This window comes from Cololabis saira, chromosome 7, assembly GCF_033807715.1.
Source record: "Cololabis saira isolate AMF1-May2022 chromosome 7, fColSai1.1, whole genome shotgun sequence".
Classification (NCBI taxonomy): domain Eukaryota; kingdom Metazoa; phylum Chordata; class Actinopteri; order Beloniformes; family Belonidae; genus Cololabis; species Cololabis saira.
In genome coordinates this window covers 2,401,073-2,428,701 of record NC_084593.1, presented here as the reverse complement: position 1 = coordinate 2,428,701, position 27,629 = coordinate 2,401,073, and the positions used below count along the sequence as shown (strand labels likewise).

The 27,629-nt window shown below is 41.1% G+C and overlaps 1 protein-coding gene across 1 annotated transcript in view; it reads right to left on the bottom strand.

Moving 5' to 3' along the window:
• Positions 1-27,629, bottom strand: part of glra1 (glycine receptor, alpha 1) — a 265,784-nt gene that overhangs the window by 92,676 nt on the left and 145,479 nt on the right. Inside the window, exons 3-4 of the mRNA XM_061724733.1 lie at positions 23,093-23,160; positions 3,717-3,940 (exon numbers count right to left, since the gene is read on the bottom strand). Coding sequence (XP_061580717.1) covers positions 3,717-3,940; positions 23,093-23,160 — 292 coding nt within the window. The remainder of the gene's footprint in view (positions 1-3,716; positions 3,941-23,092; positions 23,161-27,629) is intronic.

The following is a 27,629-nucleotide window of genomic DNA, read 5'->3' as shown; positions in this document are numbered from 1 at the left end:
AAATTACGTGAATAAAGTCATAATGTTGCGAGAATAAAGTCGTAATAGAATAAAGTCGTAATATTACGAGAATAAAGTCGTAATTTATGGAGAATAAAGTCGTAATATTATTAGAATATAATTCATGAGAACTCTAACATAAAGAGCATCTTCTCTCTGTGTTAAAATGAGGAATGTTGAGCATCTTGTGAAGTTATATTTATATATTTATAATATATTTAGTATTACGACTTTATTCTCGTAATGTTACGACTTTATTCTCGTAATTTCCATTGTTTTTGTCTTAGTTTGGCCCTAATACTCGTACAACATTAATCTGAACATTTCGACTTTTTTCTCGACATTTCGACTTTTTTCTCGAAGTGCATAATAAAAAAAAAATAATTTCCTCCTCCTCATATTATTTTTCTCCTGCCTGGCCCTAATACTCTTCCGTAATAATGAGGTGTTTGGGGTGTAAAATGATTCCCAGCTTTCTGGAACAGGTGATTTCATATCAAGTTAAGCTGGAAGCAAACGGCTGATAGAGGAGTCAATAAGGTCAACCGAGTTTCTGGATTTACACGACTCTCCCTCTCCAGCTTTGCACAGGCGGGGATAGTTGAAATGAAAATGCTGAACAAACCATCATTTCCCCTTAAAAACACACGGGGCAATTTACAAGAGAAATTACGAGAGCAGCCAGTCTGAAATGTTTCCTTTTGATATCGTAATGCACTCGCACAAATGGGCCTGGGATCAGTGCAGGACGAGCTGCAGCCGTCGGCCGAAGAGCTGGAGATCTGCTCGTCCAATCTGAAACAAGTTCACTTTCATCTCCACGGAGAAGCCGCGTCAGTCACGACTTATATACTATATATATATATATATATATATATATATATATATATATATATATATATATATATATATATATATATATACACTACTATACTACTGTCGAGCAATAAACATAAGAAAAATAGAGTAAACAGCGCAAACAGCAATCCCCCTCTCTCTCTCTCCCCCTCCTCCCCCGGGATGGTTTAATATCCAGCGCCGCCGCCTTCCTCTTTTCTCCCTTCCTTCCTTCCTTCCTTCCTTCCTTCCTTCCTTCCTTCCTTCCTTCCTTCCTTCCTTCCTTCCTTCCTTCCTTCCTTCCTTCCTTCCTTCCTTCCTTCCTTCCTTCCTTCCTTCCTTCCTTCGTCCTGCTCTCTCCTTTCTTTCCTCTTTTCTCCCTTCCTTCCTTCCTTCCTTCCTTCCTTCCTTCCTTCCTTCCTTCCTTCCTTCCTTCCTTCCTTCCTTCTTCTCTCTCGTTCCTTCGCCCTTCCTCTTTTCTCCCTTCCTTCTGTCCTTGTTTTCTCCCTTCCTTCTTTCCTTCCTTCCTTCCTTCCTTCCTTCCTTCCTTCCTTCCTTCCTTCCTTCCTTCCTTCCTTCCTTCCTTCCTTCTTCTCTCTCGTTCCTTCGCCCTTCCTCTTTTCTCCCTTCCTTCTGTCCTTGTTTTCTCCCTTCCTTCTTTCCTTCCTTCCTTCCTTCCTTCCTTCCTTCCTTCCTTCCTTCCTTCCTTCCTTCCTTCCTTCCTTCCTTCCTTCCTCCTGCTATCTCCTTCCTTCCTTCCTTCCTTCCTTCCTTCCTTCCTTCCTTCCTTCCTTCCTTCCTTCCTTCCTTCCTTCCTTCCTCCTTCCTCCCTCCTTCCCTTCCTCTTTTCTCCCTTCCTTCCTTCCTTCCTTCTTTCCTTCCTTCCTTCCTTCCTTCCTTCCTTCCTTCCTTCCTTCCTTCCTTCCTTCCTTCCTTCCTTCCTCCTGCTCTCTCCTTCCTTCCCTTCCTCTTTTCTCCCTTCCTTCCTTCCTTCCTTCCTTCCTTGTTTTCTTCCTTCCTTCCTTCCTTCCTTCCTTCCTTCCTTCCTTCCTTCCTTCCTTCCTTCCTTCCTTCCTTGTTTTCTCCCTTCCTTCCTTGTTTTCTTCCTTCCTTCCTTCCTTCCTTCCTTCCTTCCTTCCTTCCTTCCTTCCTTCCTTCCTTCCTTCCTTCCTTAAGAATAATAGAGTAAACAGCGCATACAACACCGCGATGATTTAATATCCCGCGCCGCCTCGTTGTCTCTGAGATCGAGCTGATCAACAGAGCGTTCATTCAGATGTTGTCAAGTTAAAGAATGAAAGGAGCAGAAGAGGAAGGAGGAGTGCAGGAGCGCGGGGTGAATCCGAGCTCGGGCGATAGATATAAAGGGCCAATCTCACTCCTGCTGCTGCTGGACATGAAGGTGAAAGCCGAGGCTTGATAACGGATCAGAGTCGCTGCTGGAATACTAACAGGCCCAGTAGATTACCAGGGCCGCGGCTTTCTCATTCGCCCCTGAGCAGATGCAATAAAAAACACGGAGGAGGAGGAGGAAGAAGCACCAGCGGGCTAAAAGCTTTTTCAGCTGAAGGAGGCTATAACTCTGAGAGCCTCGGATAGGAATGTCTCGGAGATACAAGAAGAAAATAAAAACCTTGAACTCTGATGAAATCAGAGGGCCGAAGCAAGGGATGAAAGTTTCCAGAATGCAATAAACAGGGGGTCTATTACAGGACATGAGTGTTCCACCATGCTCTTCTTTTGCTCTTCTGCAAATGATCAATCCATGTCTGTTCCATTAGAAGAGGAGCAAAGCAATTTACAGCAAAGACTCAAACTTTGTTATTTGGTTTAAAATCTCCACATGCCACCGCTCTGAGGTAAATCAAATGAAAGTAATACGAATCATAAACCATGCAGACTACCTCGCTCCAACCAACCCACTCTTTATTAGAACAAACACCCTAAAATTGGAGGACCTAGTGGACATTAATACAGCTTTAATCATGTATAAGGCACACAATAGAGTCAGTAGTCATAGTTGCAGCTATAGAACAAGACTATAATAGTTAGTCTCAAATATAGCTTGGTTGTAGATATGCTGCTATAGGCCTATGCTGCAGGGGGGACCGACATGATCCACTGGGCGGTGCCTCTCACCCTTCTTCTCCTCTACTTTTCCCTTCCTCTCTTCTCCATTACCATTTTTATTTATTATAAATATCTCATAGCTATTGTTTTTGTCCATCATTCCTGTAGTTTCTTGTGCCGGCCCCCCTTTTCTCTTTTGTGCATGTTTGCAGGCCGGAGCTTTAAGAGCTGCGTTCTGGCCTGTGGTCCCGCCCCCAATCCCCCCCATCCCCGGTCATCCCGTTGCTGCTTCCACCTGCCTACATGGATGTCTGCTGTGTGCTGCTGATGCCCTCCCCCCCCCGGTCATCCCGTTGCTGCTTCCACCTGCCTGCTGTGCTGCTGACGTCCCTTACTCCCCCAGTCTGGCCCTTGGCAGGAGGGTCCCCCCTTATGATCCAGGTCCTGGTCCAGGTTTCTTCCTCCTAAAGGGGAGTTTTTCTTGCCACTGTTTGGCTTAAGGTTTTTCTCCCACTAGGGGAGTTTTTACCTGCCATTGTTTATGTAATAATTGCTCGGGGGTTTATGTTCATGTTCTGGGTCTCTGGAAAGCGTCTGGAGACATCTGTTGTATTAGACGCTATACAAATAAAATTGAATTGAACTGCATTCTTTTTCTTTTACTTTACACTACACTCTTATATAGCTCAATGTACACTGAATCAATTTCCATTTAGTTCAAATGAACTAAATGGAAACGCCTCCTCCAAACGTCACAGGTGAAAGGAGGCGGTAACCCGTACGATGACCGTGGTGGGACGTCCGCTCACCGTATGCTGTAGAGCACGTTCCCGTTTTTGGAGATGCGCAGCAGCTTGTTGTCGGTGGTGACCTCGTGAAAGTTGGCGCCCTTCTCGTTGGCGAAGAACAAGTCGGGCTTCCAGATGGAGTCCAACATGGACGGGTCGAGATCCAGCGAGTCGTCGGGATACTCGCTGTACGCCAGCCGAGGGTCGTTCCACTGCTGCCTCAGGAAGATGTTCACTCTGTAGTCCTGCAGGGAGAAGAAGAAGGGAAAACATGTGGAACTGGAAGTCAGGATGGTCAAATCTTTTCATCTGGAAATGATGAGCAGCTAGAGATTAATGAGCAACACGTCCTGCAGATACTCTTGGTTCCCAGCAAAATAGCACTGGAAAACAATTCTTCTTACAGTTTATTTTGCCATGAGTGACAGAGATAATGAGGAAACATTGAGGAAACAACAAAGTTGTCATGGTTTCTAGGCTGGGGATATGTTTTTCCATGATCACTCACTCTCCTGTCATTCCAGATCCTGCCACCCTCATCAGCCAGACAATCTACTCATTCCCCTCACCTGTGCTTCCCCTCCATCTCCACACCTGGTTTCCATGGTGATCAGTTCCCTTTATATACCGGCCCACTTCCACATGCCCGCTGCCGGATTGTCTAGTGTTCATGCCTAGCTTTCCAGCGTTCCTCAGTCTGTCTGTTTCTGCCTGCCTGCTACTTTGCCTGATTCCCGGTTTTTGGATTTTTGCCTACGTTTGACCTGATTAAAGCCTTTTGGACTCTGATACTCTGTTTGGTGTTGTGCTTTTTGGTTCTCTGCCTTTTGAGCCGTGACAAAAGTTTGTTGACTTTCCTTACATGTTAAAAAACTGGATACGTAACAAAGTAGAAAAACCTGAAAGACAAAAATGACTAGAACAATGAGCCCACATACTGTAGGAGGTGATTTCTCCAGAGGTCTGGGGGCTCTGAAGAAGTTTGAGTGGAAATTAATTTAGGGAAGAATTCAAAGGCAGTAAAACAGGAGAATTTAAAGCATAAACCCTTCAAAAGATTCACGTGGGATACATCTGCAGAGGAAAGTCCCTGTTATTAAATAAAGCAACATAATGGTAAAGGCAGGCGGAAAAAAGGCTTGTTACGGGTCACTGGGCGGCTGACTGAAGAGTTTGTTACTCCATACGAAGGACCGGATCTACAGACAACAGCCAGCGTAGCGATGCAGTGATGGACAGGATTTCACGGCTGGATGAGCAGGTGGGTATGGCTCTCCATCCTTATGTTATTTTCTCTCTTATGTGAGCGTAGGATATTTTACTGATCATGGTGAGTTTCAGCCTCAGGCTACACGCAAGAGAGATCATTTTCCGGCCAGTGCGGATCCTCTTCAGGCCCGAGGCTACACAGCTTTTACCCTTCATTGAAAGAAAAAAAAGCTCAATGTATTTATTTATATACTTCTTTCAAACACAGAACAGCACAGACATGGGGAGTTTTCAGAAATGGAGGCGTTCACGGTACGTGAGACAAATACACAGACACGAATGAGATAAACCTTAGACGTCTCGTATCACCATCACTTCCAGCGTGTCAGTTCTTCCTGCACTGGTTTTTAACTGAGAGGGTTTTTCTTGTATTTTTTAGGCATGACTTGCCCCAGAGTGTGAATATAAACAGTCCTGTCTCAAGGGAAAACTTGGATTTATTTCTTTGCCCACGTCTCTGGAATGTAGCAGTGTCACAAATGTTGACGTGGTAACGTTTTTTTGACCTAGGGAGTTTCGACGCTCGCCTGTAACCATGTGTTCATACTGCTGCAGGCGGGCATCGTAAACCATGTATTTTCATGCCTAAAACTCCCCAACGGTGACTGACAGCAGTAGAAAGTAGAAAAGTGAAAAGTCTGTGGACGATATTGGCAGGGAGGGGACTCGACCATCGTCAGTTCAATCCACTTTGGTTTGATTCAATTCAATTCCCCTTTGGGCTCGATTGGCTAATTAGTTGGCCAGTTAAGGTAGGTTTCCATCCCATGAAGTTACTACTACAAGGTCTTGTAAACGTTCCTGCAGGTTCTTGCTGTGGGACCGGTCGCGTTGAGGTTCCACTGTCGAACCTCCGGCTGTAGTCTCATTAAATACAGTCCCATTGATTTCAACTGAATCCAGTTTTATTCCAACTAACCCTGTGGCGCCAGATCTATCAAATCTGATCTATGTGTTTCTGAGACATTTGCATCAACCCATTATTAAAAAAAGGTTTGTAATATAAAAATACAAAAAAAAAAAACCAAACAAACAAATTAGTCATAATGAGACAGAAAAATAGCCAGAAACGGTTGCAGACAAAACTGGGGGTGTTTTTAACTTTGATAATTGGTAATAAGCACACAAAATTCTTAAAAATATATTTTCTTTGTATTATTCATCTCAGGATTAAATCTAGTTTACTAGAATCCACTTTTAATCATTTTCATATCAGTAAAAAAAGGCCAATCTAAAGAAACCACATAATAAAGAATCTTCACTTCAGTTCATTTCAATCGATTCAGTCCCGTTCAACATTACGCGTCCACAACAGGGACTGTCAAGGTATGAAAATATAATGAGTTTGAAGTGATTTTTACATTTTAATTCAAGATTTCAGCTGCTGAACATGTTACGGTTTTCTACTTTGACCTTTGTGACAGTTTCACATGTTGCCAAAGTTACTGTTGGCTTCAAAATGTCATTTCAGAATTTTTGGTCATGCTACTCAGTTTTTTGTACTGTACATCCAAACTTATAAATGATGTGATTTTAGAAGGCATATATGGATATGCAGCAGTTACGGAGCCCAGAAAGTGTTGTAATTTTACAATTTCAAAGTCTTTTATTACAAAGCTGCTGCATTTTTTACTCTGAACAAATGTAGCCATAACCATTGTGGTGTAAAGCTGCCAGGTGAATGTACAACTAACTGAAGGGGGCTGCCAAGGTTTCCTTTTTTACTTTAAATGAAGACAAAGAAAGACCTGATTCAAAGGAGCAAAGCTTCCTATAAAATAGGGCACAATTTTAGGAACAAAATGCCAAAGTTAATGTTAGGGGGACCTTTATTGCACAATAACCATTGTGTCTAAAGATAAGTGAAATGTGCATTCATTACTGGGTAGGGCTGGGGATCGATTCAAATATCAAGAATCCATTCGATTCCGATTCTTAAGATTCAGAATTGATTATCACGATCCGATTCGATCCGATTCGACTCAATCCGATATTGATTTGGGTTAGTGTTATTAAAACAGTTTTTTTCAGCTGTTGCATGAATGATATGACTGTAGTTCTGCAACATATTGATACTAGTATTATATTGAGATTCAACAGCAAGTATTGGCAGCTAATGATGCTGTAAGGACCAATCAGCTCCCAGAATGCTGATAGAACTGAAACAGAAACATCGTGGGTCAGAATTACCAAACAGATCCAGGGAGGAAACAGAGACGGATGAAATCGGTTTTAATTTTTCCCCATTTATGAGAATTTGGTTTTAAACATTTATGCAAATGTAACCCCAAGACAGTATATAAATATATAAAGCAAATAAATATAGACAATGTATGCAATTATAACTGAAAACTTTAATGTTTTCATACCTTTAAACATATTTAAAAGGCAAAAACATGGCACCAGTTATTCTCCTGTCCAACAAAATATTCCTTTTTTGGGCATAAACAAAAAAGTACCAAAAGTTGTAATGTAGTGATGAAAAAAAAAATAAATAAATAAAAAATAAAAAAATAAAAATTTAAATCGATCTTTAGACATATGAATCGATTTTAAGGAATGAATATGAGAATCGATTTAAAATCAGAGAATCGATTTTTTCAACACAGGCCCATTACTGCCAACCACAAAAAACGACTTAATCTTCTGTGTTAAGATACCTGTACAAGCACCTACATCCTCTTACAGCACACAGTGACACGACTTCCTCCTTTTGTTCCTGACGAGTTCATTCTCCTGGAGGTCTTCTTTGGGAAAGTTAAAATGCTGTTTTTCAACAACATTCAGTGGGTCTCCTGCCGTTCCTGCACTGATGTCTGAGTATCTGTGACTTCTGGCTGCGCTGAAGTAACACTGACAGATTTTGTTCAAGCCTTTAAGCCAAAAGGGCCAGCTGTGTCTTTATCTGCTGAGAGCAGACCTCCTCCCTGCAACATTAAAGTCCGCGTGGCGGCTTGGAACTAGAGTCGGGTTCGAACTGGCCTGTATTTTATCATAGAAATGTCTTCTCTACACTACGTCTCTGTCCTAAAATGATATTGGCTTGACATAAAAGGTTTTGAAATTCAGTTTTCTTCCAGTTTCTCACACACGACTCTTTACGGTTGATCGATTCAGGAATAAGAGTTGAACCGGTGTTCAGTGTTTAAGCTCCCGCCATCTATTCTCCGTTCTCTGTTTCACACCTCAGTGTGGAGATGGCATTTGTATTGCTCTTCCATCTCCCTTTATTCTCAGTTATTTTCAGAATATGGAGCTTGGCTGCTTCAGCGGGGGCTGCAGTGTCATTAGGCTGCACGGCACAGCAGAAAACCACGGCGGGGACGAGGTCCGAGCGTTGCCAGCAGCCCCAGCAGGTGGCATTTAGAGGTGCAAACCAGCCACTGTGCAGTCTGCGTATGTTCATGTGTGCACGGAACACATGGCAGGATTCTACACCCCTATCCTCTGTTTATCACTGTTTATTACACTAAACATCTCAGATGAAACAAATGAGTCGACCTTTGCTGAATGAGCCGCCTTTCCTTCTGCCGGAGATGGTGACGGATAACCCGGGCCGGCGCGGAAGGCGAGGTCTGCGTGCAGATGCATCATCAGTCATTAACACGCCTGCAGTTTCAGCTCGGAAAGGGCAGGAGCCGAGCAGAGATTGGTTTCCGTGGACTTGTGGCTGCAACCTTGAATTAAACCTCTTTTTTTTTTAATAGTGATGCACCGAAATGAAAATTTGTGGCCAAAACCGAAACCGAAAATAATAATAAACACTTGGCCCAATACCGAACATGGTTCTTCAGCAGTTTTTCATTTATTTTGCCAATTTTTTCACCATTGCATAAATCAAATACATTTGATTTAGGCTTTTCAAAGAAAAAAATCTTTTACAAAATTACAAGGTAGAAAATATTTATTGAACATAAAAAAATGATTTTTTTTTAATTTCCCAGCATTATGTTGTTTTGGTTCCACCTCCTGGTGAATGTTAGGTAAAATTCTTATGTGGTTACTTTTTGGTTGGCCAACGATTTATGTAATGTGCAACGTTACGGGACGGAGCGGCCAGTCTCTTTCCTTATATTACAACGCCGTTATTAATTGTTGGTTTTTTCCCCCACTTATTCCACCGAACACCAAAAGTGTTTTTTTTGCCATTTTCGGCTGAACAATTTCGGTTACCGAACAATCGGTGCATCACTATTTTTTAAACAATATTTTTATTAATTTTTCACTTTTACAAGTAAAGAATGTATACGTAGTCTGATCCACAGAAATAACAACCAAAACAGGTAAACAAATAAACAGAACAAAAAACACCTGCTCAGATCCATATACAGGACTATCTCAGAAAATTTTAATATTGTGATAAAGTCCTTTATTTTCTGTAATGCAAAAATGTCATAGATTCTGGATTCATTACAAATCAACTGAAATATTGCAAGCCTTTTATTATTTTAATATTGCTGATTATGGTTTACAGCTTAAGAAAACTCAAATATCCTATCTCAAAAAATTTGAATATTCTGGGAATCTTAATCTTAAAATGTAAGCCATAATCAGCAATATTAAAATAATAAAAGGCTTGCAATATTTCAGTTGATTTGTAATGAATCCAGAATGTATGACATTTTTGTTTTTTTAATCGCATTACAGAAAATAAAGAACTTCATCACAATATTCTAATTTTCTGAGACACTCCTGTAAATAATACCCTGGGTCACAATAAAATTGTACAATATGACCAATCAAGAAAATCCCTGCAACTTGATATTAGATACACTCTGCTCTACATAGTTCAAGTAGGGCTGCCAAACTTTATAGAAATGGTCTGTTTTAGAATGTAATACATGTAAGGTTCTCTAATGGCACCAGATCCAACACCACTCTTTGCCAGCCTTTAACAGTTGGTACGTTTTCATTGATCCACTGCAATAAAATATTCTTCCTCGCTGCGTAAGTCAGAATACAATACAGCCTCCGATTATATTTTGATACTAAGTGTTGCCTTGTGTGGCAGGGTGGAGGAGCTGCAGCCACTCAGGCTGACGGGCCACAACTGTGTCCCGTCAGCCTGAGTGGTTTCAGCTCCTCCACCCTGCCACACCTTGGGACGTCCAATACCAGAGATACGGGGTCGATCTCCAGTGTTAAACCCAATATCCTTTCTATTTCAGAAAGAACATCAGACCAATACACCTGCAGTTTACGACATGACCAAAGACAATGAGTTAGGGTACCAATTTCTATCTTACATTTTTGAATTAAACCTCTTAACCTACCAGATGAACGGTAACATTCACATTCATACAATAATATACATGTTAAGCTTCATAAACTGCAAGCATTCACTGTCCTTCAAATTCTCGGATGACTACAGTTAAACCCACATCCAAACTCTTATATTACACCACAGAAGCTAAGGAGCTAAGAACAGTCCTAAGAGATCCAATCACATGTAGCCGGAACCTGAAATCGGTTTTCACACCTGGCATTAAAATGTGCATCCAAATTCTTCCTGAGTGATCGAATCTGACATTCCTGCCACGTATGCAAGCGATATATACAGCACGATACAAGGAAAGGTCTGCTACAAACATGACGAGCAAATCAGATGACGGTGCGTTATTGGTACCATGTCATCCTTTCCACATCCCATTACTCCAAACACCAAGCAGTGTGACAAACATCGATCCCGAACATTGATCCACCATCCAATTATTGCAAATATGCAAAGCCACTACTTTGATGTTGCATTGATTCAAACAATTCAATGGTGCGCGGTTCCGATACAGGGTGATCTAAACTCATCTGCTGAACTAGATACCCAATACCAAATTTTTTTGTAGGCCTACTATTTAAAACATGTCACGCATCTGTTGAGGCATTGTGACATTGGTGACGTGACGCTCCAGCTCCAGCTTCCTACGCCCTGCAGGGGCCACACCTTTGAACTGGCCTCACCACAGACTTGAACCACGGGAATGCCATATGAGGAAGTTCCTCACTAACTGATATGAACTCATTTGGCCACAGATTTGAATCACGAGAACACCTTATGGGGTAATTTACAACTTAGTGACAGTCATGCCGAATGCCCGATAACGGCATTTGGCCACAGATCACATCTGACTGTAAATTGCTTTTTGTATCTCACCTTTGGCTTGTTGATTCTTGCCTTTTGTGCTTTGAACTTACTGTATAAAAGTCATGATTTCAGCCATTCTGGGTCAGCACACCAACCCATACCCCGTCCACACGTAGCCGGGTATCTGCTAAACCGAAGATATTTTCCTACGTTTGGACCTGTCATCCACATGAAAACGCAAATAAACGAATGTTTAAAAAAACTCTGGGCAAAGTGAAGATTTTTGAAAACTCTGTTTATGTAGATGCGTGTAGACGGAGACAACCGGAGTTTTGCGTTTTCGAACGTCACATTATGCGCCAAAACAACAACAAATCTGCTCTGACGTGCGACCTTTGTTTACTACAGAACTACAGATGATCCAGCATCTGTTCTCCAAGCTATTTATTAAATAAATGGTCTCTGCTCTTGACCACCGTTTACTGCGTTACACCGACGCAGAGCCTACGCCGTAGGGTACGCGGGGACGCGCACCCTACGGCGTAGGCTCTGCGTCGATAACGCGGCAGCTCCGTGGCGGGACACTCGTTACCGAGAAGGAGACGCGCCTGCCGGGGAATGATCTACAGGTTTAGAATGCTTATGAATGTGGTCGAAAACGCAGATCTTCGGTTATGTGTGCAAGGGTTTTTTTTTAAAACGATGTAATGGGGATACAAATTATTTTATAAACGGAGGGGGGGAAATATTTGGTTTTAAAAATACCCGGCTACGTGTGGACGGTGTCCCAGACACGATCTGTGTGGGTCTGCTCACCGCCGGCTTACTGAACAAAACTCACTACACCACAGCGGACTTCTGAACTGGATTTTATATTATTCTTCAACACATCATTTAATACAAACTATGTAGCGACTGCATTACACTGGCATCATCACAATCAAAGCTGTGTAGAGACCTTTGAAAGGGTAGCTGAGGTGTTTGAAGTCATAAACATAAATGTTATGGAGCTCTGGTACAAGTCACTAATCAACCTATTGAATTTTAACATTTAAACAAAACTGCATAATGGCATTGTTTCTTGCTGAGTTGCATTCAACAGTTTCTATGTTCCTTTATGATAAATGGATTAAATGCGACCAGTGGGTCTGAAAGAAACCTGCCCGGAGGTTGAGAAGACCCTGCTTTATTACGCTCTTTCATGCACAAAAATCGAATTAATCAAAAGGGCGGCGTCTGAATCTGTCAGAGGATAATTATGTGTCCGGGCTATGAGGAAAACGTGGACACAAATGTCCCACATCACCTGAGTGCTTTCCACCTGACTGGATATGAATCTGACCAGCAACGTGTTCAGTCCTTGCATTAGTATTGGCCTCTTGTAATCCAATTACCCAGGATGGATTGGTTTGATACCTGGCACATTGGGGGGTTCACGAGAGGCAGAACTTTTGGGAGTAATCCTCATTATCAGCCCACTTTCAGTATAAATCGCAAAAGTAAAGTAAAAACTTTCATATATCATTACGTTTGATCATTTGATCTCCACCAATAACTGTCCTCAACAGTGCGCTACATTTAAGAAAATTATTTTTGGAGAGATGTACATCAATTAAGGCTAGAGAAATATGGAATAGTTGTGACAACGACCTAAAAATGTGCAGTTCTATCTTCAAGTTTAAGGAAATGTTTAAAGAAAATATTGTAAATAAATACAAAACACTATAATTATAAAGTATATCATCAAAAACATTCTAGAATGTGAAACGTCAATTTTATATTTTGTCTTATTTATTTTTGTCTTCTTTGTGCATTGTTTGTTTCCACGGAGTAAAATTAATGTCTCATATTTAAGCTGATCATAAGATAAAAAGGGTTTGGCACTATAAACTATAAACTACGGCTTCAGCTACACCTTTATGGCAAAATAAATGTTTATTTTACCTTTTAATTTTGTGTGTAAAAAAGTGTGTACAAGCCAAAATAAAGATTCATTCATTCATTCATTCATTCATTCATTCATTCATTCATTCATTCATTCATTCATTCATTCATTCATTCATTCATTCATTCATTTTACCACAAAACATCCACAAAACAACTAGCAATATCCTCATAATCAGCATTAAATGGGCCTTTTTTTCTAATGTTCATAATAAGTACTGTATGTGTGCAATAAATGCTACCATAAGTCACGCTGTAAAGTGTTTTGTAACCTTAAACCTTATAATCTGCCAATCGTAACCCGAGAGCGTGATGCCAGAAACAGTGTACGCACCAGCGTGCAGCATTGCCAGGTTGTTTGTTAGTAGGTCAAGTACATCAACAGTCGTACCTCAGCTATATTGCGGTATAGACTATAGAGGCCTATATACATATATTTGGCGGATTTTACACTGCAGGGCTTAAGTGACCCAATTCTGATTTTTACCTCCCATGTGGCGCAGCTGAAAAAGTGCATGGATTCAGGATATTCTCCAATCAGATTCAGGCTTCATTTCCATGTTGAAATAAATCAGATATGAACTGGATACATGCGGTTACACCTGAGCCGTCCATGCAAAGAGGTCGGCTTGTCCCAGTTCAGGTCACTGGGACGTCCTAGAAAATGGTACGTTGGTGAGTGACTTAAAGACAGGTGGACGGCCTCTACTCTAACCCTCGCTGCTTTAAAATATACCTTACCTGACCAGGTGGACGGTCTCTACTCTAACCCTCGCTGCTTTAAAATATACCTTACCTGACCTCCCAGAATGATTCACAAAGCCAAACCTTCAATAATATCTTCTGGTGCACCTGTCACTACTTCAAGTAAAACTCTGCAGTAGCCACTAACATTTACCAAACCAACTAAACACTTAGGGCCTGATTTACCAAGATCCTAAATAAAGAGTACTAAATTGCGTGTGCACTGAAAAAGTTTGCACGTGCTGTTGTTCTGTGTTTTGCGGGTGATCAACTAAGAATGCTTGCGCAATTGATCACAGGCGCAAACCGCAGTATTTAAATGAGGTGTTGCGTGTCTTACGGTTTGCGCCGGAGAGTCTGGATGGAAAGCAGATAGTCGCAAGCGCAAAATGAAATTTGACGAGTTGGCGTTAGAGATATTAGTGGAAGAGGCAAATAAACACATTCATGAACTACAGCAAAGAAATTTAAACATTACCAAAAGAAACGCAATATGGGAGAAAATCTGCAATAGAATAAATGCAGTTGGTAAGACAAAAAGAACGGCAGTTGAGGTTAAAAGAAGGTGGCAAGATATAAGGCGAAGAACTAAAGAAAAAGTGGCCTTTAATAAAACTTGTGCAACCATTTTTAAAATAGCATGCAGCAGAATAAAGATTCTCTCTCTGCGTATTCTTTGATTTTGGCGATGTCGCCTCCTTGCCACAATAACAGCAGCCATCGGTGCGTAATGCTGGGCAGATTAACACCTTCCTTTCGAACATATTAAATACAGACGCAATCACAATCCCCGCAATAACTTTCAGGCTTGGTAAATCTCATTGCGTGTGGTAAATGGACATATTTGCATTTTCCCCTCCCAGTATTTAGCGGTTTCTGGCGGGTACGCCCCATATTGATTATTCATCAGGGCAAAAGTACTAAATGAACAGCGTGTGCTATTTTGCTCATTTGAGAGGCGCAGTCCTCTTTGCACGCTGTTAGTAGATCAGCTCGCACATTGGTTTGCGGGTGATGTCAAGTTTGCACACGTTTTTACGCATGCAAACCTTTAGTAAATCAGGCCCATAGTGGTATAAATATGCACTTAGTGGTATAAATGTGCATATACTGTGGAACAATGGCAAGGCATATCAATGTATTTGTGGATATTGATCGATCAACTGCAGTCTAGGAATAAAGCCCCATCGGCCTGGCATGTTGATCCAGTTGTTAAACAGTGCACAAGCAGATATCAGCTGTAAGTAGCTCATGAAAGAAACAATCAAGTAACATAAATAAAGATACATGATAGAGGAAGGAAATCACAATTTTCCATCAGCACCTGCATTATAAATGCATCCTTTTTTCTAATCACTGCAGACCATCCCACACCAGCTGTCCAACAGCACTAATCACCACGGTGGAGCTCATAAATGCTGCCAAAGCTGGAAATATTGACGTTTGAACCATTTGCTTGTTTCCAAGCTCATATTTTGTATATGGTGTTTGAATGTTTGTATGAGTTATATTGGCTCCATTCTCTAATAACCATTAGCTGCAACACAAGCAACATATTAAGAGTTGGCGAGCTGCGTAACGAGTAGCATTGGCATAAGTTATTGATCCTGTTTGTCCAGAAAGCCCTGATTCAAACTGCTTCTGAAACCTGGAGCGGGGGCCCTTCACATTTTTACAGGTACCTCGATTTTGCTATTTGGCTAGCTTCAATTTGAAAGATGTCCAGTTGGATGTCACCGCAGCCTTTAATCCATGTAGGAGTGAGTTTCAGATTCAGTTTGCTGATACGTTGGGGGAGGGGAGGGGGGGGTAAATGGCCAGACTGCAGATGTCCACGACTCGGTAAAATCTCATGGGTCTGAGGTTTGTCACGTCTGCAGATGGATGAACAATAAACCTCTTGGCTGGCCAGCCCGAAACGGACGGCTGGCCATTCCAGGATTCAAATGAGGGAAAAGTAATTTGGATCTACAATTCATTACTCCACATTTTGGTATTAAAGAGAACAGATGACTAATTTGAGTAATCGTTGTATTAAAAATGTTGTTGACACTGAGGCAGCTCTGCATTAATCACATCTGTCCGAGGACGGGGCGCGAGGCCACTGGACTGTTGACGCTGGAATGATCATCCACCCTCGCAACGCTGCTGCAGAACCATTAGCATAGGAATTGCTGTACTTACACAATAGCGCACACATTTCAGTATGTATTAAACTCAGGCAGTAAACCACGCATGAAGGACTGCAATCGGCCTCCTCTTCTTCTTCCTCCGACAGCAACAACAACTGCAATAACTGGAGCAAAAGCTGCAGCCGTTTTCTAATTCCACGGCTGTCATAACCTGCTGCCAGCCGCCTGGGTTCTGCTCAGGTGGCGAGAGGAGGTTACAGAGCTTCACCTATCTGCTCAGCTCAGACATTTCTGCACTGAGGCGGGGATATATGCTGCTTTAACTGTGTGCCATGGAAGTAAGCCGCTGCATCAACACCGGGACGTCGAGTCAATTTACAAAAGATCCAGAGAGCAAACTCCTGCCCGGATCAGGAGGTGATTTTAATGAATGAGAGGCTCGATTGTTTAGCAAACACTGACCCCGTTAAACCTGGAATGTCAAAGCCTTTTAAGTGATCATTTCAAATTAAAATTACGATGTGTAACACGAACAAATATCTATGAGGAAAAAAAAGTCTTTACATTATTCAAAACTGCCCGTCAGAGGGCAAGAAAAGCCCTCGACTTGTGGTCCTTCAGAACTTTTAAAACATTTATTATCGACTGCAACTTCAAGACATGTCTTTGATATCGGAGTCCTCTGAATTGTTGCTTAAATGACAGAAATATCTCAAGTTGGTTGTAGCCAGGTGGAACGTTTTGTCCTTAGGTCTAGAATTGTTTATTTGTAGTTTTAAACAACGGTTGGATTTCAAACGTTGGTTTCCTGCTGAGACATGGTAACATGCACGCTGGTTTTCCTACCGAGACATGGTAACACAGACACGGGTTTTCCTACCAAGACATGGTAACATGCACGTTGGTTTTCCTACTGAGACATGGTAACATGCACGCTGGTTTTCCTACTGAGACATGGTAACATGCACGCTGGTTTTCCTATCAAGACATGGTAACATGCACGTTGGTTTTCCTACTGAGTCATGGTAACATGTACGTTGGTTTTCCTACCAAGACATGGTAACATGTACGTTGGTTTTCCTATCAAGACATGGTAACACACACGTTGGTTTTCCTACTGAGTCATGGTAACATGCACGTTGGTTTTCCTACCAAGACATGGTAACATGTACGTTGGTTTTCCTATCAAGACATGGTAACACACACGTTGGTTTTCCTACCGAGTCATTGTCACATGCACATTGGTTTTCCTACTGAGACATGGTAACATGCACGTTGGTTTTCCTACTGAGTCATGGTAACATGCACGTTGGTTTTCCTACTGAGTCATGGTAACATGCACTTTGGTTTTCCTACCGAGTCATTGTAACATGCACGTTGGTTTTCCTATCAAGACATGGTAACATGCACATTGGTTTTCCTACTGAGGCATGGTAACATGCACGTTGGTTTTCCTATCAAGACATGGTAACATGCACGTTTGTTTTCCTACCAAGACATGGTAACATGTACGTTTGTTTTTCCTACCAAGACATGGTAACATGCACGTTGGTTTTCCTATCAAGACATGGTAGCATGCACGTTGGTTTTCCTATCGAGACATGGTAACATGCACGTTGGTTTTCCTATTGACACATGGTAACATGCACGTTGGTTTTCCTACTGAGACATGGTAACATGCACGTTGTGTTCCTACTGAGACATGGTAACATGCACCTTGGTTTTCCTATCAAGACATGGTAACATGCACGCTGGTTTTCCTACTGAGTCATGGTAACATGAACGTTGGTTTTCCTACCGAGACATGGTAACATGAACCTTGGTTTTCCTATCAAGACATGGTAACATGCACGCTCGTTTTCCTACTGAGACATGGTAACATGCACGTTGGTTTTCCTACTGAGTCATGGTAACATGAACGTTGGTTTTCCTACCGAGACATGGTAACATGAACCTTGGTTTTCCTATCAAGACATGGTAACATGCACGTTGGTTTTCCTACTGAGACATGGCAACGTGCACGCTGGTTTTCCTACCGAGTCATGGTAACATGCACGTTGGTTTTCCTACTGAGTCATGGTAACATGCACGTTGGTTTTCCTACTGAGTCATGGTAACATGCACTTTGGTTTTCCTACCGAGTCATTGTAACATGCACGTTGGTTTTCCTATCAAGACATGGTAACATGCACATTGGTTTTCCTACTGAGGCATGGTAACATGCACGTTGGTTTTCCTATCAAGACATGGTAACATGCACGTTTGTTTTCCTACCAAGACATGGTAACATGTACGTTTGTTTTTCCTACCAAGACATGGTAACATGCACGTTGGTTTTCCTATCAAGACATGGTAGCATGCACGTTGGTTTTCCTATCGAGACATGGTAACATGCACGTTGGTTTTCCTATTGACACATGGTAACATGCACGTTGGTTTTCCTACTGAGACATGGTAACATGCACGTTGTGTTCCTACTGAGACATGGTAACATGCACCTTGGTTTTCCTATCAAGACATGGTAACATGCACGCTGGTTTTCCTACTGAGTCATGGTAACATGAACGTTGGTTTTCCTACCGAGACATGGTAACATGAACCTTGGTTTTCCTATCAAGACATGGTAACATGCACGCTCGTTTTCCTACTGAGACATGGTAACATGCACGTTGGTTTTCCTACTGAGTCATGGTAACATGAACGTTGGTTTTCCTACCGAGACATGGTAACATGAACCTTGGTTTTCCTATCAAGACATGGTAACATGCACGTTGGTTTTCCTACTGAGACATGGCAACGTGCACGCTGGTTTTCCTACCGAGTCATGGTAACATGCACGTTGGTTTTCCTACTGAGACATGGTAACATGCACGTTGGTTTTCCTACTGAGTCATGGTAACATGAACGTTGGTTTTCCTACCGAGACATGGTAACATGAACCTTGGTTTTCCTATCAAGACATGGTAACATGCACGCTGGTTTTCCTACTGAGACATGGTAACATGCACGTTGGTTTTCCTATCAAGACATGGTAACATGCACGTTGGTTTTCCTACTGAGACATGGCAACGTGCACGCTGGTTTTCCTACCGAGTCATGGTAACATGCACGTTGGTTTTCCTACTGAGACATGGTAACATGCACGCTGGTTTTCCTACCGAATCATGGTAACATGAACGTTGGTTTTCCTATCAAGACATGGCAACGTGCACGCTGGTTTTCCTACCGAGACATGGTAACATGCACGTTGGTTTTCCTACTGAGACATGGTAACATGCACGCTGGTTTTCCTACCGAATCATGGTAACATGAACGTTGGTTTTCCTATCAAGACATGGCAACATGCACGCTGGTTTTCCTACTGAGACATGGTAACATGCACGTTGGTTTTCCTATCAAGACATGGTAACATGCACGCTGGTTTTCCTACCAAGACATGGTAACATGCACGTTGGTTTTCCTATTGACACATGGTAACATGCACGCTGGTTTTCCTATTGACACATGGTAACATGCACGCTGGTTTTCCTACCAAGACATGGTAACATGCACGTTGGTTTTCCTATCAAGACATGGTAACATGCACGCTGGTTTTCCTATCAAGACATGGTAACATGCACGCTAGTTTTCCTACCGAGACATGGTAACATGCACGCTGGTTTTCCTACTGAGACATGGTAACATGCACGCTGGTTTTCCTACCGAGACATGGTAACATGCACGTTGGTTTTCCTATCAAGACATGGTAACATGCACGTTGGTTTTCCTACCAAGACATGGTAACATGCACGTTGGTTTTCCTACCGAGACATGGTAACATGCACCTTGGTTTTCCTACTAAGTCATGGTAACATGCACGTTGGTTTTCCTACTGAGACATGGTAACATGAACGTTGGTTTTCCTACCGAGTCATGGTAACGTGCACGTTTGTTTTCCTTCATGTTTACAGTTGGATTAGGTTGGAGAGGGATGGAATTTGGTGAAGAATTTCTTCCCCCCAAATATCACATACTCTAAATACTTTGGCCACTTGTCTTAATTACATGTTTGAACAATTACTTTTAGGGTTCACCAGTGTTTTATGAAGATGTTTTATTTCAAATATAGATTATAATAGCGGAGCCTTCCATGTCCTCCGGTAAAGAGCAAGAAATTTCAAGCGTGAAATCTCCAGTGAGAAACACCAACCAGAACATTTAAGCTCCCGTTGAATGAGATGTAACATTTCCAGTTATCTGATACGCGTGTAACTTTTTCCTTTTTTCCAGTTTAAATTTTTTGCCAAATAAAGAGAAACAAATGTTTTCTTATTGAATATTTCATTGAGATTTTGGAAAAAAAAAGGAATTATGTAATTTAATAATTTATTAAATAATTTTAAAATCTTTTTGAAAATTAATTTTCAAATAGTGAAGTAAATATTTGATAATTCACTTAGTAATATATTTTCTTTTCGGATATTTAAAAATTACCTTCTTCATTTAGCTCCTCCTTTTTCCTTGTCTGTGACACTCTACTGTTCAATTCAATTCAATTTTATTGATTCAATTTTATTTATATAGCGTCTAATACAACATATGTCTCTAGACGCTTTCCAGAGATCGATACTGTCTGACCAATCAGAGAGCTTCGTTGCATTCAGGGGCCTGTAACAATGTCCTGGGGGGTAACTGTTTTCACAAGCTGCATATCATTTTAACTTGTCTATTTTGTCATCTTTGTGAGTCAAAGAAAGTGCCATTTAAGTGAATTATTATCTGGAATGATCAAAAAGATCATGCAGGTGGAAAGCTGCACAATCAGCCTCATTCTGTGTTTGTGGAGAAATAAAATGACCTGAAACCACCTAAGAACATTTACGATACACCCCCCCCCCCCTCTTTATGACCCTGTACAGGAGGTAATAGTCTTGTTTGGTCGGCCTCTCATTTTATCTTCCATTGTTACTTTTTTGAGTCTCTGCCATCGTCTGTAACTGTTCACGATAATTTCTGGCATTTATCCCGATAACGATAAAAATTACGATTAAAAAAATACCAATTCAACTCCATCTTTCTAACTATAAATCTATCTCACTCTCAGATCCACCATGTTTGTTACACAAAAAAAAAAACCTCATCAACGGGAATTTATCCTTCTTTCTTTCTTTCTTTCTTTCTTTCTTTCTTTCTTTCTTTCTTTCTTTCTTTCTTTCTTTCTTTCTTTCTTTCTTTCTTTCTTTCTTTCTTTCTTTCTTTCTTTCTTTCTCTCTCTCCTTCTTTCTTTCTTTCTTTCTTTCCTCCTTCCTTCCTTCCTTCCTTCCTCTTTTCTCCCTTCCTTCTTTCTTTCCTTGTTTTCTCCCAACCTCCACTCCTTTCCTTCCTTCCTTCCTTCCTTCCTTCCTTCCTTCCTTCCTTCCTTCCTTCCTTCCTTCCTTCCTTCCTTCCTTCCTTCCTTCCTTCCTTCCTTCCTTCCTTCCTTCCTTCCTTCCTTCCTTCCTTCCTTCCTGTACGTTGTGCGTGGATTTAACACAGAACCATAAATCAGTTTTACACAAAAATGTCATCAATGGGAATTTATTGTTTTTACCGCGAGATACAAATTCTTACCGTGGGGAATTTTTGTATCTTTTATTTTTATTTTTATATCGTGAACGGTAAAATATCGCCCATTCCTAGTAACTGTGAGCTACTTTCTTTCAAATTTGATCTAAATAATGTTTTAGCTCAGTAACATGAACCTAATATATATATATATATATATATATATATATATATATATATATATATATATATATATATATATATATATATATATATATATATAATATCATATCATATCATATAAGGTCATACATAGTGAAAAAACCATACTGTTTTTCTTAGACTTTTATCACCCTCTCCGGTGCACACATACTACTACACACATTCTTCCTTTCCCTTAAAAGACCCCGACATGTTCCAGCTCAACCAGCCGTAGCCACATTTATGTGAGCCAGGTTTATTTATGCATCACCATGAATCACCCAAACGGGTTTGAACAGCTTTGACACTATAAATAGCATTGCTTCCACGTCTTGTTATGATAAAACATATTTAAAGACATTTAGTATGATATTTATGCATACAGGACTGTCTCAGAAAATTAGAATATTGTGATAAAGTTCTTTATTTTCTGTAATGCAATTAAAAAAACTAAAATGTCCTACATTCTGGATTCATTACAAATCAACTGAAATATTTCTAGCCTTTTATTATTTTAATATTGCTGATTATGGCTTACAGTTTAAGATTAAGATTCCCAGAATATTCACATTTCTTGAGATAGGATATTTGAGTTTTCTTAAGCTGTAAACCATGATCAGCAATATTAAAATAATAAAAGGCTTGCAATATTTCAGTTGATTTGTAATGAATCCAGAATGTATGACATTTTTGCATTACAGAAAATAAAGGACTTTATCACAATATTCTAATTTTCTGAGACAGTCCTGTATAAGAAAATATATTTTTCTGCAAATTCACATGGAAATTTCCACTTGACATTGTTAAAATCCGACTACAACGGCCGAGAACGTGACTCCAGAGTCGCTGCAGAGCGTTTCCACATCTCACACACTTACTGCTTGAATGATGAAACTTTTTTGAAGCTGGCAGGTTTGAGGTTTCAGGAATACTCGCGGACGTCATGGACGCTGTTTTCCATCCCCACATACACTTGCTGAGCCTCGTATACACAAACGTCCACCACTGCAGGATCTGCTCGGAGCCTTGTTGCTTGTGGAAGGCTGATAGTTCAGTTATATTAAGACTAATGGATTTCCTGTGTAATGAATAAGTGTAAATTTCCCCTCCATTGCTCCCACACACGCATGCCGGCGCTACGGCCGCTGCGTCGTTATGCAAATGCTCGCAGCAGTGATGCGCTCTTTCAAATGAACTATTGCAAATGGGAGACGGGCTCAATGAGGCAGACACATTTCTAAACACTGAGAGGTCAGGAGGCTTTTAATTTTTTAAAAGGAAATATAAATGAAACGTTGGACGTGCCGCATATCAGCACAGCTATCATTTGCATTTTTCAAGGTGAAATTACCCGAGCCAAAATGGAGCTGCAACGAGATGTGACAGCTTCCATTTGAGGTTTAACCATCCAAATCAACAATGCAGACACTAGTGGTGAATAAATAAGCACACAAGCTTCACTTTGCGCTGCGTAAATGAGCAACACTGAGAATAATTGAGCTTACCATCGTTGTTTCAGCGATGGACCCAAAACTGTTGATGAAAATGTTGCAGGTTACGTTTACAGGGGGACCTGCAGGAAGGAAACAGAGAGGAGAGTTCGTCAGGAATGACATGAAACTAAAGAAAAGACATTGAAAACAGTGAGATAGAAGAGAGATAAAAGCAGCAGGAAAAACAGCTGGAACAGTGAAGAGGCTGAATGAGTACGGAAGAGTATTAGGGCCAGGCAAGAGAAAAAACATTTGAGAGTGGAAGATTTTTTTTTATTGTGCACTTCGAGAAAAAAGACGAAATGTCGAGATTGTTGAAATAAAATTTTGAGAAAAAAGTCGAAATTTCGCCTTTTTTTCTCCACATTTCGACTTTTTTTTCAAAATTTTGACTTTTTTCTCAACATTTCGACTTTAGTCACAAAATCTTGACTTTTTTCTCAACATTTCGACTTTATTCACGAAATATTTGACTTTTTTTCAACATTTCGACTTTTTTCTCGACATTTCGACTTTTTTCTTGACATTTCGACTTTTTTCTTAAAATTTCGACTTTTTTCTCAACATTTTGACTTTATTCACGAAATTTTGAGTTTTTTCTCAACATTTCGACTTTTCTAAACATTTCGACTTTTTTCTCGACATTTCGACTTTTTTCTCGACATTTTGACTTTTTTCTTGAAGTGCATAATGAAAAGAAAATCTTCCTCCTTTAAAATATATATTTTTTTTTCTCCTGCCTGGCCCTAATACTCTTCCGTACCATGAGACAGAAAACAATCAGCTGAAATACAAGTGAGCAGTCGTCAGCACCGCAACAACAGAGTAAATCTACAACCGTATGGTCGCAGCGTCACACGGCTCAGCTGAAGAAATAATCATTATAAAATCAAACACTTTCCTGAAGTATCAAAACTTTATCAATTCGACCTGATCCTGCAGAAAACAGGGGACACTGTCACGGTTCCAGTTTGCAAAAAACACTTCCACTAAAGAAAAGAATTCTAAATACAGCAAAGTAAATGTATAATATACGTTAAAGGGCAAAAGAATTACATTTTTTGAGGTTGTTTTTTTGTTTTGTTGTGTTTTTCTTTATCAAACTACTTATTTGTCTAGAAAAATCTGGTTTATTCTGTCTTTTGCTGAACATTTGAATCAACAACATGGGCTTTTACGTCTTTTCCTGCAGACTTTTGTGAGTGAAAAAAGGGAAGAAGGGAGGAAAGAAAAGAAGGAAGGAAGGAAAAAAAGAAGGAAAGAAGGAAGGGAGAAAAGAAGGAAGGAAGGGAGAAAAGAAAGAGGGAAGGAAGGAAGGAAGGAAGGAAGGGAGAAAAGAAGGAAGGAAGGAAGGAAGGGAGAAAAAAAATAAGGAAGGAAGGAAGGAAGGAAAGGAGGAAAGAAGGAAGGAAGGAAAGAAGGAAGGAATGGAGAAAATAAGGAAGGAAGGAAAGAAGGGAGGACAGAAGGAAGGAATGGAGAAAAGAAGGAAGGGAGGAAGGGAGAAAGAAGGAAGGAGGGAAAAAAGGGCGGAAGGAAGGAAGGAAGGAAGGGAGAAAAGAAAGGAAGGAAGGGAGGAAGGGAAAAAAGAAGGAAGGAAGGAAGGAATGAAGGAAGGAAGGAAGGAAGGAAGGGAGAAAAAAAATAAGGAAGGAAGGAAGGAAGGAAAGGAGGAAAGAAGGAAGGAAGGAAAGAAGGAAGGAATGGAGAAAATAAGGAAGGAAGGAAAGAAGGGAGGACAGAAGGAAGGAAGGGGGAAAAGAAGGAAGGAGGGAAAGAAGGGCGGAAGGAAGGAAGGAAGGGAGAAAAGAAAGGAAGGAAGGGAGGAAGGGAAAAAAGAAGGAAGGAAGGAAGGAAGGGAGAAAAGAAAGGAAGGAAGGGAGGAAGGGAAAAAAGAAGGAAGGAAGGAAGGAAGGAAGGAAGGAAGGAAGGATCTGGTTTATTCTGTCTCTTGTTGAACATTTGAATCAGCAACATGGGCTTTTGTGTCTTTTCCTGCAGACGTTTGTGAGTTTCCGTTTTTTATTCCTCCACTGTTTCTTGTACCTAACGTGCACGTTTACGTGCGGCGGATTGTGGAAGCGACGGGGAAGCGCGGGGGCGAGTGGACGACTGACTGAGGCAAGTAAACAACGTTAAAGTAACTGTCTGGCTTCGTAAAGATCAGATCAAACACGGCTGAATAAACATGTCGCAACTAGAAAAGTGAAGCGGCAGAGGTTTGCTGTCCCTGGCAGGGGGGGGGGGGGTGTAAACATCTCATCACAACTTAAGGAAACCGCAAACAGAGACATCAATTTCACGTCTCTTTTGAGACTCGTCGCTCGATCTCAAATAGCATTATTAAACTCACAGTGTCATTTCAAAAGAAGGCACTCGGACCGAAATAGCCCTCCATCACTCTCCTCGCTCGGAGACGAGATCTCTCAAGGTTGTTTTCAGATGAGCAAGTCAAGGTGAGAGTAAACAGAATATCAGGATGCTCCATCGATTCTCTGTATTACCTGCTAGTACAAACAGATGCCTTTATTTGGCAGCAGGAGTGGAGTCGCGGGAAAGAACGACGAGGTCGGCGGACACGGAGAAAAGGCTCGTCTCTTTGTGGATGCGTTACTGAGTTAGACCCAGTCCCAATCCCCCCTAGTCCTACTTTTCAGTCCTACCCCGAAATTGACACTGAAGGGACCTGGACAGGACAATCCCAAAACACACCACCAAAACTCTGACGGAAGGACTGAAGAAGAAAAGAATTGGAGCGTAGCAACGACCCAGTCCCAGTCCCGACCTCGGCCTGATCGCTGTCCTGTTGTGGGACCTTCAAAGAGCTGTGCATAAATGGATGCCTGCAAACGTTAATGAACCGAGGCAACGTTGTAAAGAGGAGTGGGATGAAATCCCTCCACAGAGAGTGATAACGCCATAGCGGAGACGTTTACTTGAGGCTCTTACAGCTGAATGAGGATCTACAAGATTTCCAATCATGGAGTTTGCTCAGAGGAGTTTTCCTTCATGACCTGACACCTTAAAATTAAAAAAAATTAAGTTGGCATGTGATGGTATGCGGACTTGAGCAATGCCTAGAGAGATACATCATATAAAAACATATAAAGGAGGTAGTTGATACGCTAGCCGAATGCATGAAATTATAAACTAAAAGAGACTAAAATAGACTATAATACTAAAAGGCACACAACCAGATGCTCCCACGCAGTATCCGCAGTATCCTGAGTTGTTCCAGGTTAGGGAAAACAGGTACAACCTAAGGGGCATTTTTGAGCAGAAATGGCCAAGAACAAAAAAAATGTCAAGGTGTATCAGTGTCGAAGGGGTGAAACTATGGAACCGCCTGGATGAGGAACTAAAAAAAGTAGCTCAATTTACAAATTTAAAAACAATTATAAATCTAAAATAATAGATAAATATAGAACACTAATATAAATGTTCTTGATATTAAATATCCAACTGTCTAAATTATGCTGTCCTCAATCGTAGGTGACCACATCTTTGTTTTGTTCGTTCGTTTCGTTTTCTTCTTATTGGTATCTTTTTTCCTTTTCTGTAGTTCTGCCTTTTGTTGAAAATAATGGGCAAAATAAGCCATGAGGCTTCACCCTAAACGTTTTTGGTAAAAAAAAAAAAAAAAGGAAATGTGTACATAACCCTAACCCTAAACCCTAACTCTAACCCTAAACCCTAACTCTAACCCTAACTCTAACCCTAACCCTAAACCCTAACTCTAACCCTAAACCCTAACTCTAACCCTAACCCTAAACCCTAACTCTAACTCTAAACCTAAACCCTAACTCTAACCCTAACCCTAAACCTAACTCTAACTCTAACCCTAAAACCTAACCCTAAACCCTAACTCTAACCCTAACCCTAACTCTAAACCTAACCCTAACCCTAAACCCTAACCCTAACTCTAACCCTAACTCTAACCCTAAACCCTAACTCTAACTCTAACCCTAAACCCTAACTCTAAACCCTAACCCTAACTCTAACCCTAACTCTAACCCTAAACCCTAAACCCTAACTCTAACTCTAACCCTAACTCTAACCCTAACCCTAACCCCTAATTCTAACCCTAAACCCTAACCCTAACTCTAACCCTAACTCTAACTCTAACTCTAACCCTAACTCTAACCCTAACCCTAACTCTAACCCTAACCCTAACTCTAACTCTAACCCTAACTCTAACTCTAACTCTAACCCTAACTCTAACCCTAACTCTAACCCTAACTCTAACCCTAACTCTAAACCCTAACCCTAAACCCTAACTCTAACCCTAAACCCTAACCCTAACTCTAACTCTAACCCTAACTCTAACCCTAAACCCTAACTCTAACTCTAACTCTAACCCTAACTCTAAACCCCTAACCCTAACCCTAACCCTAACCCGCTCTCGGCTGCAGCTCTGTGATCGTGCACATGTGGTTTGGCACAGTTCTCCAATCTGTTTGCTTTGTGGCTCCTGCAGTTGATGATTTGGTCTCACAGCGCTTCCACCTGCCATCTGCTCACAGATAAGCTGGATCTGAACCGCGCGTGC